Source organism: Scophthalmus maximus, chromosome 10 (genome assembly GCF_022379125.1).
Source record: "Scophthalmus maximus strain ysfricsl-2021 chromosome 10, ASM2237912v1, whole genome shotgun sequence".
In the NCBI taxonomy this organism is placed as follows: domain Eukaryota; kingdom Metazoa; phylum Chordata; class Actinopteri; order Pleuronectiformes; family Scophthalmidae; genus Scophthalmus; species Scophthalmus maximus.
In genome coordinates, this window is record NC_061524.1 from 8,172,309 (window position 1) to 8,185,901 (window position 13,593).

Consider the following 13,593-nt stretch of genomic DNA (forward strand, 5'->3'; position numbering starts at 1 on the left):
ATGTGCTATGTGTCAGTACATATTATATTATTCCATGATCATATGTATGGCGTGAAAGATGATGAGAATTTGAAATAGATATCTACTAAATCTAAAAACCTCTTGTGGTGAATCTTCGTTTCGTGTGAAGGACGTGATAAAAGACGGGGGGGTACACCTTATGCTTTTTTGGTTTTGGCATTTAATGTCGCTGTTGCACACGTGTAAGAGCAGGGTTACACGAAGCAGACGGCATCATGACAGATATTCGGCGCATTCATCTTCTGCAGATCCGGAGTCTCCAAATCAGCTTCAAGTCCACTGTGTGCGTCATTGCGCAGCAGCGCATGCAGCCCACAGTGGTTAGTGGGAATCCGCTGACAGAGCACAACCAGTCGTACGTGTGCGCGGACCAGCGGTCGCTGCCTCTTGAACAAAAAAAAGAAAGAAATCTGGATGGAAGTGTCGATCACAACCACAGCGATCTGAGGGAAAACTCTCGACGTCGCGGGCTCTTCCTTTTTCCCAGGATGCGCCGACATATGTGACATGATCACGTCGACCGGCGGCTACAGGTAAAGTTCTGGTTTCAACTTTTATCACTGGGTGATTTTTTTTTTTTTTTAATGTGGCGTGTTTGCTGCACCTGACATGGAGACGTTTTTTATGTTTGTCTTTCCGTGCGCTTTTCTCTCCTCAACTGCGCGCCTGTGGATCGACCGTGCCATTTAACGCATGCAGGGTCCTGCTGTCGATTTAAACTTTGAAGTGCGGAGCGATGGTTTTTTTCCCCGACAATCTGTAAAAATGTTAATCGGGCTTGCACGGTGTTACTTAACAGCCGGATGTGTGTGTCCCTCCCTCCTAAAATCTGCTGCTTTCTGTTAACTCTGCCTCATGCGTAAAGCTGCTGGAGCACCAGTGCGTAAAAACGACGTTCTCTCCTGATGAGCATGAGGGTTAGAAGGTTAACAAGTTTTTGGTTAACCTCGCAAACCTCTTATTCGTTGATAGAGTTTTTTCCCCAGGGCAATTTTTTGGGGGGACATTGTGCTATGTATATAATAGGAGGAGCATCCAGGCATTCCAGCTGAGGTCAAGCTAATAAAGCACAGTGAAACCTCTAATTGGGCACAGGGGCGATTTTTTTGTATGGCAGCTATCAAGAGAGACGGTGGAGGTGATGGTCAGGAATGGATTTAGTTGTGACCCTCAGGATGATGTGCAGCCTGCTCTATAGTTTATATGAAGTATTTTACTGGGATACATAAATTGGAGAATTTATCAAGTTTAACCACTACAGAATGGACATTTACAAGCCAGTCTCACCTTGAATATTAGATGACCAACACTCTGTATCAAGAGTTATTCCTCCTTTGGCCAATCACAAACCCAGCAGCTCTGCATCAGAGCAAGGGGCTGCACTTATATATGAGAATAATCAACTGCTTCACACGACTTCCCATTCAACCCCGTATGTTGCACAAAGACACTTTGACATGCGGACGGGAGGAGCCAGGGGAATCGAACTACCCACGGTCCACTTAGTGGGCAACCCGCTCTCACTCCAGAGTCACAGCCGCCCCCGTCAAGCCAACAGACAAATGCTCCCAGCACTGCGACGATTCCACTGTTATTAAAAAACGTTATCAAAATCACGCCAGTGATTCCTCCGTGAGTCCTTTCCTTCTGAAACGATGTTCGCCGCAGTCATAATGCCTGTGATCAGTGAAATAAGCACAGATTGTAAGGCATACTAAATTTGTGCAGATCTGTTGTTTGTTTTTTTTGTTTTTCATTATGTTCACTCGTTGGGTATAAGCTGCCAGCTGCCTCTCAGATGCAGCTCTCACAGTGCGGGCCAGCCCTCACAAGAAGACGCAGGAAGGGGGATGAGATTTACATAAGTAGAGTTGAGTAGAGATAATTGAAAGGCTCTGAGTTATCACCGAAACACCAGCGCCGCGAGGGCTTTTTCTGTCTTTGCTTCTCAAACGGACAACATGGAAGAGGTAACGAGACAAAACAACGGTCTGTAAAGAACCAAGTGAAGAACCGGAGTGGCTGTGTATTATCGGACATGCGGCAGCCTCGTCCTCATTTTCAGTTTCCTCTCTCTGTATTGATTTTTTTTCCTCCCCACCTGCTTTCGGTGGTCTGCCAAGGTAAATGGAAGCATTGCCCTGTGCCACTGCAGCGGCCGGCAGGTAATTAATCTCGGCCGTTTTGTGTCCGATTTTTTTTTGGAGCAGACCTTGTAACCTCTGGCTACGGGGCTTTTTCCCTTTTGTTTTTGCGCTGCAGTTAAAGGCAACAATTTGCCAGGTTAGTTTCCCGAGCAGGTGCACCCCGGTAACAGTTGTGTCCACACGGCTCCGGTGTAATGGGACCTCGCCTCGACTCAGTGGCCCAGTGTCATGTGTCACCAGTAATGTAATCTGATGGCGCAAGCCCTCCTGGTATTGTCTCCTCTCGAGCTGTCACGGTGTCCAGATGCGTCTTCAGATCAACTGGTTTCCCTCAGGCTTTACTTTTCAAGGATTAGATGTGATAGAAGCCCAGAGGGCTTGTGGTCTGAGGGACCGCGGAAGCTCTCTAGAAGTCACATACAGTGCAATATGTTTCAGTGGCTTTTGAATGAGCCCATTGCATTAAAATGTCTTACATCTAATCCATATTTGTCCGTTCATCGACTGAGTTTGATGTGCAAGAAAAGAAAGAAAATCTTCCAAATCTAAACCTCACCTGGTTTCACATTCAACCCTAACATCCATAATATCGTTGGTGCATTCTCCCATTCTGGATAGAAATCTGTAAAGACTCGGTCACTTCCATTAAATGTGCCGAAGAGCCGAAGAGCTCTGTCAAAACAAGTGATGTAACTACTCATGCTGCAAGACATTTCAATTTTCATGAAACATCCCATTTGATCTATGATTTGAGGCACAGCAGTGATTAAGCCCAGAAATATATTTGTTAACAACTTGTATTTCACCACCAAAACAAGATGTTTATATAACATATATATATATATATATTTAACTTTCGTTGTTTCGTATTCATTTAAAAGTTCTTCATAATGTGTTGACCAGGTCGATGGTCTCACACAAAGATATGTTTTTTACATGGCCGGTTTTTACTTCTTCATTCTCAAAATCAAGTCCCATTTTTTATGACTTATGATCTCATCGGTCTGATCCTCATCATTCGTACCACTGCGGTCACTGCGAGCCTGTAGATGTGTTTGCCATATAGTGTGTGTTTGAGCAGCAACGTCGCCGGCTCACCCCGATAATGATGCACAGTGATGGACACTAGAGACGTGTCTGGGATGATGAGAAATAGAAGTCGCTCACAGGCGGAATTGAAGCTTCAAAACACGCAGATGAAAAAAAAAAAGGGGGGGGGGCTTTGCTCAGATGAAATCCGCAGAGTCCTTAATGTTTCAGGGAGACCCGGCGATCGTGGGTTTGAAAGAGAAAGTGAGGCTGAAGGGGTTTAGTGGGGAGGTGAGCCGAGGAGTTCAGTTAGAACGCTTTCATATCATGAAAATGTTGGTTTAACTTTGGCAAGAACCTTAACGACACTACAATGACAACATCACTCAGAGACTCTGGTAACGGAGATGAAACTATCCGAACGCGCGGTAAAATGACCCGTCACCCTCCCGTTCGCTTTTCTAGTCTTCATTTTTTGTTCCGGTGTATTTGTGGAGTCTCTGAGGAAGTTTGAAATAAAACGGAACCCGACCGAAGTCTGAGGAATGGCGCTTTACTTATGATACACATTTATTCTTCATGCTTTCATTCTTATTAATCATGCACTTTTGACTTGACTCTTCTTTATTTTCTTCTGTCTTTGCAGCTTGTCATGTGACTGTTTACTCCTGAACCCTGGTCCTGGTCAGTGTGTGACAGTAGACCGGGGCTGTATCTAGTCCATTCCTTGTTAACAAACTTCTTTTTTTTGCATCCTCCCTGTACATTCACGTCACAGTTTCACAGATGGGTCGGATACATTCGGAAACAAAGGTTTGTCTTACAGCGTGTCATAAAGTCCTGTCTCAGTAACTGTTGAAAAAACTCCCCAGCAATCTGGACGAGCCAAAGCTGTTTGACGATCCAGGCTTTTGATGGGAGCTGCTGGTTTACGGTCTGACGCTGTTAAAATCACTGGTAGACGAGACATGATGATGATGATGATGTGCTGTCCTAAGCAAAACATCTGCTGAAGCACGTAGGCAGAGCTGGCCCCCAACTGAACGACACGCGGCCAAACCACATGCCGATGAAGCTTATAACAAACACAGCAGGACATTAACTGTCAAAGACTAATTTATCAAGTGTGGATTTGCAGGCATGCACCTATCCAGTTATCATTAAAGCTGCAGTGTGTAATATTTGGAAGAACGTTTTCATATAAAATTGAATATATTGTGTAATAATTGTGTATTCATATGTGTATTATCACCTGCAACAAAGAACCAGTTGTTTGTTTTTTTGTCAACTTTGAATGAGTAAAATATAGGGGGACCCGACCTCCGTGTAAGTCTCCATGTTTGCGACGTCGTGTTGTGTTCGGTTCGCGCTGCATTCCGGTTCCACTGCGAGTCGGGAGGTCGAAAAAGAAAAAAAAATCACCACCCGGACTTCCGACTTCAAGACGTCCTTCCACTCACGGGCAACGAACGGTCCAACAGGTCGGATCCTTCCCGGCTCAACCTTTCCCAGCATTCACTGCGTGCCGGTGGGACGTTCTTGTATCGTGGGCAACTCGTGTGTCCGTTGCTAGGCAACAGCGGTAAAAGGCAGAACACGATTGCGACGGCAAATAGGAAATCATCCATTTCACTTCTGCCTTTCGCCGCGTCCTCTGAGGGAGGCGGCCCCTGAATTGGGACACAGTCTATTGTTAACATGGTTTGTTGTCAACGGGACACTGATGGTTAGCAGATAATGCTCTGTTGTAGCAGCCTTGGTGATCGCCATTTAAACTCGATGCAGGAAAACCTCTCCTGTCGTTTTCCTTTGTGAAGCACAAGTTGAAATGTAAGTCATGGCGATGAAGGGAAGACAAGGGAGGAACTGGGAGAAGGGGTGACTTTGGGTATGAACCACAAGCGTGGAGGTCACAAAGGTTGACATGATGTCGAAGTGACTCATCCACGAGGCCTGTAATAAGCACATTGAAAGGCATTGTAGGAGAGAAAAAAAGCCAGAGAATTAGATGAAGTGACTCACTTCTGCCTGAAATATGTCTTCATATTTGCTGCTGCCCTTTTCAAGTCGGCTCAAAATCAAATTGTACGTAGTGAAGAGTCACTGCTGAAAGACAGGGTTCACTTTGGAGGACCGTCGCCGCCCCCCCCCTCTTCCCACACGGGAGTGTCCTTCATGGTCACTGAGCTCGGGCGAATGACAGGGGAGACTCAAGAAACATGGACTGGAGTAGAGTTATCTGAACATGAACCCCGGGGGCAAATGCACTCTTATCCTGAAATAACAAGTAAACAAATACTTTGTACTGGAGTTAAAATAGTGGCTGTTGCACACACATTAGAACACAATTGCGCGCAACAAGGCCACAAATGCTTGTCTGAAAGCTTTGTGTAACTTACTCACTTTCTTGTAAAAGATCAAAAAGTTGTCCACAGACGGCGACGGATGAATCCAATTACGCGTCATGGTGAAAAACCAAAAGCAATAAATGAGGTTGTTTTCTCAATTACCGTCGGACAGATACTCTCTCTCAGCAACTCTGGCATATACTGCAGACAAAGACACGAACGATCTTATCTCTAGTCATTTCCTCATGAGGGTACACACGTTTTAAATAGAGTATCGCTCATCGGAATCGTTCTCCAGGTCACATTAAGGTGCTGCGATGAACTGACTGAATTGCTTCCACGAGTGAGTTCCCATCCGGGTCTTTTTTAAAGTATTACCAGGCCGCATGTACAGATTGTCATTTATAATGAGATTTCTCAGCAGTGGTCCAAGAATTGGATCAGAAGTTCTCGTTTGTATATTTAAAAGTATTCAACTGAAAAGGAGCTTGTAATTTGTGTTTGACGGAGCCGTAAAAAAATCCCTTATGTATTAAGTAATAAGTGGAGCATTTTCCTTTCTTTTTTTTAAATGCTAATTTAAAAGAAATAACTGCACTGCTTACTGAGTGTGTTTGATTTGCTGCCAGGTTTATGCAGTTTGGGCAGAGCATGAACCAGCGCATCGGCCCAAACCAACCCTATCATTTGGGCTTCAAACACTGAGCTCAAATCACTCTGAAGAGGGGCTGTCTGGGGTGCACACCCAGTCATTTGTCCAGTCTTATGTGACTGACACGTCGGTGAGGAGGACAATATGCTGCAAAACTATTGCATTAACAGTATCTCTGAATTTAACAGGAGTTTGGATGACTTTATATGATGGTGAGGTCCCCTATTATTTATGTATTTATTTATTTATGAATTAATATGGCTGGAATACCACATAGAGTCTGTTTCCCCACATCAGCATGTTTTTTAAAAAAAAATGCTAGCACGAGGGCAGGGGCTCTAATCCTAAAGGTTCTTAAAAGAATATTACTTATATTTGACCAGAAGTGTTACTGATAACTACAGGACAACTGCTGTTGTTCGATCATGAAATATGGGCGTTACTTGTCTGTGAAATTGCTTGTTCTAATGTGGTCCGCAACTGCAGTGTACAGGAGCTGAACCACGTGGTACATTTATAAGCCAGTCGGAGAAACAGCAAAACAGTAGCTCAACAGTAGTCAAACGCAGGATGTGAGCACAATGGCGATGAAATCCTCATTCCACTTGTGATGTTAAGATTTTTCGTTGCCAGATTGTTCAAACACGTACGAGACATGTCAGTGAAAATGTACCCAGACTTGGGAGCGCGTGTATTCATGTATTTTCCTTGACATTAACTGAATTGCTCATGACTCATGATGCGTTGCAGCTGAATGAGCAGGACATCAGCAGTGACTCTCAGCGTTACACATTCCTGCCATTCTGTCAGGATCACTCATGTCACTCATTGTCACTTGTTCGTCTGTGATAGAATTGGCGGCGAAAACGTAGCATGTCGTCAATTGTAGCTGTGTGCTCTGCTTGATGCAAACCTTGGCTACGAAACATTTAACTGGTGCAGAGTTACAGCACTGAAAACAATATGAAAAAAACTGCCTCAAGTGCAGCACAATGAGACCATTGGAAAACTCTGTGGTCAGTAACAACCCTAGCAGTGATAACACCATGTGTTAAGTGCCAAAGAACCATGGATTGTCGGTCATGTATCCAAAGCTTGAGCTGTAAAGGTAACATTATTTGCTTTCAACTTCACATTCAGTATTTCCATCCACAGCAGTCGGGTCTCTATGGTTGAGTCATTCTCGGTCTCTGAAGGTTTTCTGTCTGCTTTCATCTTCAGAGAGGCAGAGAGCAGGGAGACGCAGGAAACAAGAAGTCTCCCCGTAAGGAGAGCTCCGTGTCTGACCTTTAACTTAGGCTGAAGTGATTAACAAGGGATCATTAGGCTGTTAAAAGATTGTCTCTCAGGCATGGCAGGACTTTAACTGGCTACCGTGTGATTGAGCAATACGCCCAGATTGTCCTACCAGATTGTTCTAGATAACCAATTGGCAGAGATAAACTGGTACCTGAACGGATAGCTCAGTAGAAGAAACAATGCGTGGAACTGTAGACTTTAAAGATTAAAAATGGGAAAGGGGTCACAGACCATCTGTGAGGGCTGCCAGCAGAAAAAGGAAGACATCGAAGTCACTGGTTCTGCACAGGGCTGCACAGTGGTGTAGTGGTTAGCACTTTAGCCTCACAGGAAGAAGGTTCTGGGTTCAAATCCCGGTTCAAACCAACCGGGGCCTCTCTGTGGGGAGGTTGCATGTTCTCCCCGTGTATGCGTGTCTTCTCTCCAAAATCAATCAATCAGTCAATCAATCCATACTTTCTGAATCTACTAATATCAACTGCATCCATCTAAATTGCATGCTATTGTCCTCTATGTGCTCTCATTCCAGATAAACTCCACCTAGTGTCTCCACTCCTTCAGCAGCCATGGGTGTCTCTGCGTCGGGATGGACCATGTTCACCGTTCTTCTCATTAGCAGGTAGGACCGCTTGCAGACAGAGAAATGCCACCGCTGGGATCTGCAGTCACACAGCTCTCTTAACCGGCAGGAAGCATAATCAAGTCGTGTCAGATTCAAATTTGCAACAACACCAAAGCTTTGTGTACGCGGTGAGCTGAGGAGGAGATAGAGGGTTCCTCAGTTGTATATATTCTAGTGAACCATCAATACTCAATAACAACTCCCCATGCATCCGACGAAAAAACTCCAAACTCCATTGCCACTTTCGCGCCGCCGCTGAGCAGAAGCAATGAGGCAGGATCCAGCGCCACATGCATCAGTCTTTGCATACAATTGGTGTTATAATCCCTGCAGAGGGTCGCACGGAGAGAATGATGGGATGTTTTGGTGCACATTTGTCTGTAACCGTGAAGAGAAGCCTCTCCTCAGCTTACAGTGCACTTTCAAAGTGCAGAATGCACTTTGCACATGTTAGATAAGGCAAACCCTCTGGGTCTCGCCGAGTCCTCCTATAGTGCAGCGCGTCTTTGCACAATCATCTGTGGGATTAATGTGCTGCAGCACGTTGCCTGCTACATTAGTGTATTGCCGAAATCCATATGCCATATGCTAGACTTTGGCCATTCAAGTATGATATGACTTAATTTCACAAATCTGGGAGCCTTAAAAGACGCATGCAGATTACCTTTGCATTGATCACTGTTGTGTTTGAGTGAATCGTCAAAAATGATGTTGTAGCTATTACACCATATGGACATCAGAGCACTGATTCATGTCAGACAGGGCTCAGAGAGCAACAAGAAAATCAATGCATACATGGCCGCACAGTGATATTCCAAAGTACAGGACGAATGACATATGTTGCCCCTCAGTAAGAGCTGGAGTATCATTCTACTAATTTTATTGTCCTCTCTTGGATTGGGCCTAATTATTATCTGGTCTGTTTAGACCAGTGATTTCCCACAGAGCCGTCAGTCTATTAGACAAAACATAAACTCATCCTAAGTGATTTAATAATTAAAAAATTTCTGTGATTGGAAATGGAACAGACCATTATGCTCTAGGCTTCCATGACATTGAGTGTGAAGAACCTAGGAAGTCACCCCCTCCACTGTTCATCAGCAAACCCTCTTCGTATGAGGGGCTCAGCTCAGGAGCTTTGATGGCTTCAGTGTGAAAAGACAGCCCACCCTCTGCCTGCTGAATGAAAAAATGTGCGACGGCCATTTTCAGCAACATACATGACGACATTGTTGACCCAATAGCTTTATGAAGGAGACCTATGACCTCAGCCGTGTGGAAATTGCCAAAGACCCTCACCCTCCGAGCAACCAGGTACCTTGTCACAGGTCACAATTTGCGCTAATGTATCTCATAAAGGGTCATGAAAGTCACACATTTGTCTGGCAGAGACGACTCTCGGGGACATGAATGGCCTCTTTGAGCCTCTGGAAAGATTTATGTCCTGCTTCATGTTGAGAATACAGTATACCCACAAAGGAGGCGCATTCCAAAATGACACTGGGGCATTGGGAAATGCTTGAGTGTCAATCCAGCCCCAGATATGTTCCACTTCTCACGTTCCCATGGCTCTCATTTGAAACCACGGGCAGCACTGGAGAATTGTTTTTCTCCCTGAGTCAAAAGAAAAAGGGCACAAAATTCAAGAGGAGAGGCGGAGGATCACAGCTGCGCTTGTTATAAAAGAAGAAGCAGTTACTTGAAAAAAAAAAATTGAATCTGTGTCATGTGAGGCAGTCAGCCATGGCTCTGGCTGGCCAAGAACCTATTCACTAATTGTTGATTGAACAGCGGCAGTGGTGCAGATCTCACCACTGCCGCTTCGTAGTCCCTCTATTTAGTATGGATTCATCAGTTCTTATTTGAACAAATGGATGCTTTGAAGATGCATATTTCATCCCTTTCAGAGTCGGGAAAAAGCAAAAGAGACAAGCCAATGACGGTGGTGAAAGACAAAGCGTCAGAAAATAGAAACACAGTAAAACAGCAATGTGTCATGACATGACATAATGAACACAGCCTTAGCAGCACTATATACCTCCATATAGCACTCATTTATTTTACAGTCATCTAATTAACCTCATTATTGTTTGTTAAACAGTTCCGGGGTAGATGTATATCTGTATATAAGCAACTGTGTTACAGAGAAGCACCTTATACTGTATATAGGCACCGATGGTTCCTCCGCACTGGTTACAGAAAGCATGGATACAATTTTTACCGAAGCCTATTACAGGCAGATTAAAGGCTTACGCTATGCTTTTCTTGCTTTTACTGGAGAGACATGACTTACTCCAGTATAGGAATCCATTTCACGTCAGCTCTCTCTATTGAGTGTCACAGGAGAGATTAGTTTCCCCTATGCTCAAATCATTTTGTGAATGGATTGTTTCAAACCTGACAACGCAAACGGCAACATTCCAGAGGTACGTGAGGAAAAAGGAAACGCTTTGGAGTATTGGACCGTGTATTGTACCAGGACATAAATAGCTTCTTTAAAATGTCACTCATTAAAATGAATACATTATATTTATTAAGAATTGTCAAGGTTGTGGGTTAACAGGAACTCTCAGTTTAAAGGAATTTTACGTTCTTGTTCTTGACTCACAGTCAGACATGAAGTTTGAAGGTTTGTTCGGCTGTGAGCCACCTTGAGAGAAGGAGATTGGTCTCCGAAAAGTGCCATGACACATTGATTTGGAAGAATGATCTTCAATTTTACCGCTTTTGACAAGTTAATGCTCGAGGCCGCTCTCCGATGTGACTTGTCAAGGGTCAACAAACTATAACACCACTGATGTTTCTGAGCTGATGGCTCGGCCCATTTAAAGCCTGACAAAAAGACCACACCATAAGGTCAGACTTTAGCTCTTATACTTAGTTTTTTAAAACTGCAGTTGTAACCATGGAAACGCATGATAACTCATGTTACCGTATCATTTTGTTAGTGATGAGGGGTTGGTTAGAAATAGGTCGTCAGTCACTGACAGCTGGAGAACCTCCTATTTAATTGAAGGATTTAATTAAATACGACCCTGCATTTTTAAACGGTCATATTTTATGGTTTTACATACTAGTACTTCTCCTATCAACCATCTTGCAGCTGTAGGAGAAGGGTCATGGAAGAAGACTTTAGTGGAGGATCATTTTTCATTTTTTTGACTCAAAAATATCACGGTGCCTCGTTTCCACGGAGTTACATAATGAGGCAATTCAGATTCTTTTAAATATCGCAAAAATCCAATTTTCTCTTTGGTACAGCGACGATTGCCTTTTTTCTCGCCTATTTCAAATCCATCATTTATCATTTTCCGCAGCATAGCCAACTGAAATCCATTTTTTTTTTTCACGTTCATTAAGCTTAATTGTGGGTCCCCTATCTGGAGCAATATCTTCCCTCTGTTGGGTTTCTCTGCCATTTCATTTGGTACCATTGTCACTTGCAGTGAGGAATGTGCTCGATTAGTGTAGTGTTAGACTTTCTGAACCACAGGGCTGGATGTAGTCACGGCCTCTTTATTTCTGTGGGAGCAGCATGTCATCAACTCGTAACAGATTAATGTGAATCATATTTGAACGTATTTCGTTGAGCGCTTCGAGCGAAGCAGGCGTCCCAAGGGACTAGGAACTAGATTTAGTTCCTCTTCTTGACAGAGATGGTTATGTTCCATCAAACAGATTCTTCAAAAAGAGAGAAAAAGATTGATATTAAACTTGAATGAAGAGTTGATTTCACTCTCCCTGCTGCAGCTGATACAAGTGACAGATTTCCCTGTCTTTTGGAGTGCAGGGTTTTCGGGGCACATGGTTTTGAAGTCTAATGTTTCAACCACAGCAGCGACTTTAAAGCAGAACAAAATAAAAGGCTTTGTGAATTCAATACATGTGAGACATCATGGTGTTCTTATTGAGTGTGGACATACCTGGTTATCTTATAATTGTGAGGCGGACCAGGGGCAGTGGGAAGAGAAGACCAGCGCATCACTGACGGGGGTATCTCGGAGGAGTCCTTTAGGGTCCCTGTAACTGATCGTCCCGTTGTCATAGCTCGGTTCGACGGCAGTTGTTGATGTGGGAGCAGAATATGTGAAAGGAGTTCTGCTGGCAGGGAGAGCAGTGAGAGCAGTGACAGTGAGGGAACTTGTCCTGTTGTAGGATGGATTTACTGGAAAAAAAACACAAAAAACCCCGCCTAAACTGGATAATGCACTGCTTGCTCACAGCTAAACTGCTAAATTCAAATTCTCTGTTGTGTTGCCAGCCTCATCATCACTCACCCACTCTCTCTGTCTCACACACACACACACACACACACACACACACACACACGTACTTGCTACGTACACACCATACACACTGAACTGAACTGCACTACTTGCGTAATAATACACTCACTGCAGATCTCGCTCAGAGATGATAGTGCTGGCAGAGTAATTTGCTTGTTTACCTGCTCCTGCTACATCTCAAATAGTTTGAAAAGAGACGACCGTTGAAGTCATTTTCTAATTTGCGAGTACAGTTTGCACTTTGCGCACGTGTGTAATAATCCGTGCAGGACCTTACCTGGTGTCAGAACATTAAGGGCAGCTGGACAAGCACACTGGTGTGTAGTTTGCTGCAACGAAAGTCTGAGTTAGACATTAGATGATATTACTGTAGATGCGAAAATAGTATGTCAATAAGGCTACGGTTCAAAAAAGATAATTTAAGATACACAAAAGAAAATGTCTTTGTGGAGCAAATCAGTTCCTCACTAATATGAGAGGTGCTATCATTGGAATGAGTGTTTCCTGTGTTTCAAGGAAATAATTATGCATTTACATATTTATTTATTTTGTAGTTTTGTTACTTCTCCGTGGACTCCTCTCTCAATACAATGGAAAAGAAAAGGTGAAATTATGAGATGACGTAAGACATCCTTGAACGTTCCAAAGATCAACATTTTCCACATTTTCCTTTCCCGGTTGGAAACCTTCATCTCTGACATATACAGTGGAAAGGTCAGCGCTCCATCTGTTAGACAGTATGACATTAAACACCTGAGGTGTCACCTGCAGCCTGCACGCTACCACTCTGTGTGATCCAGTGTGTGGACGTGATTCGTTTCTGAATTTAGACGAGTGGTTCAGCATCCAGCGGAACAATTTACAGCGGTAAAGCCAGTACTGTATGTACAGTGTCTGTTCATAAGCCCCTCCAAAGCTCCGCGGTCCATTTCACAGGACAAGACTACAATTCTGAAGCCGCGGATAAGGCTCTTATTGCCATGATAACGCTTTGCAGTGTCATTTTAATTAATACTAAGCAGAGATCTTATTTTGGCCTTCCTTTGAGCCGCTAAAATCTCAGAGCTTATGTAAAAGAAGATTTAATAAAGGAGCGCATGCTGGCCTCGAGGGGGTTGTTACTGTAGCTGATAGCTCATCCCAATCGGACAGGGGCTCTAAACTCAAGATCACAGACGTTTGCTTTGTC

At 43.9% G+C, this 13,593-nt stretch overlaps 1 protein-coding gene across 1 annotated transcript in view; it reads left to right on the forward strand.

Moving 5' to 3' along the window:
- The first annotated feature begins 289 nt into the window (after window positions 1-289).
- LOC118283521 (gamma-aminobutyric acid receptor subunit pi) overlaps window positions 290-13,593 on the forward strand; it is a 34,675-nt gene continuing 21,371 nt past the window's right edge. The window contains exons 1-2 of the mRNA XM_035605596.2: window positions 290-554; window positions 8,026-8,115. Of these exons, the coding sequence (XP_035461489.1) occupies window positions 8,063-8,115 (53 nt within the window). The 5' untranslated portion in view covers window positions 290-554; window positions 8,026-8,062. The remainder of the gene's footprint in view (window positions 555-8,025; window positions 8,116-13,593) is intronic.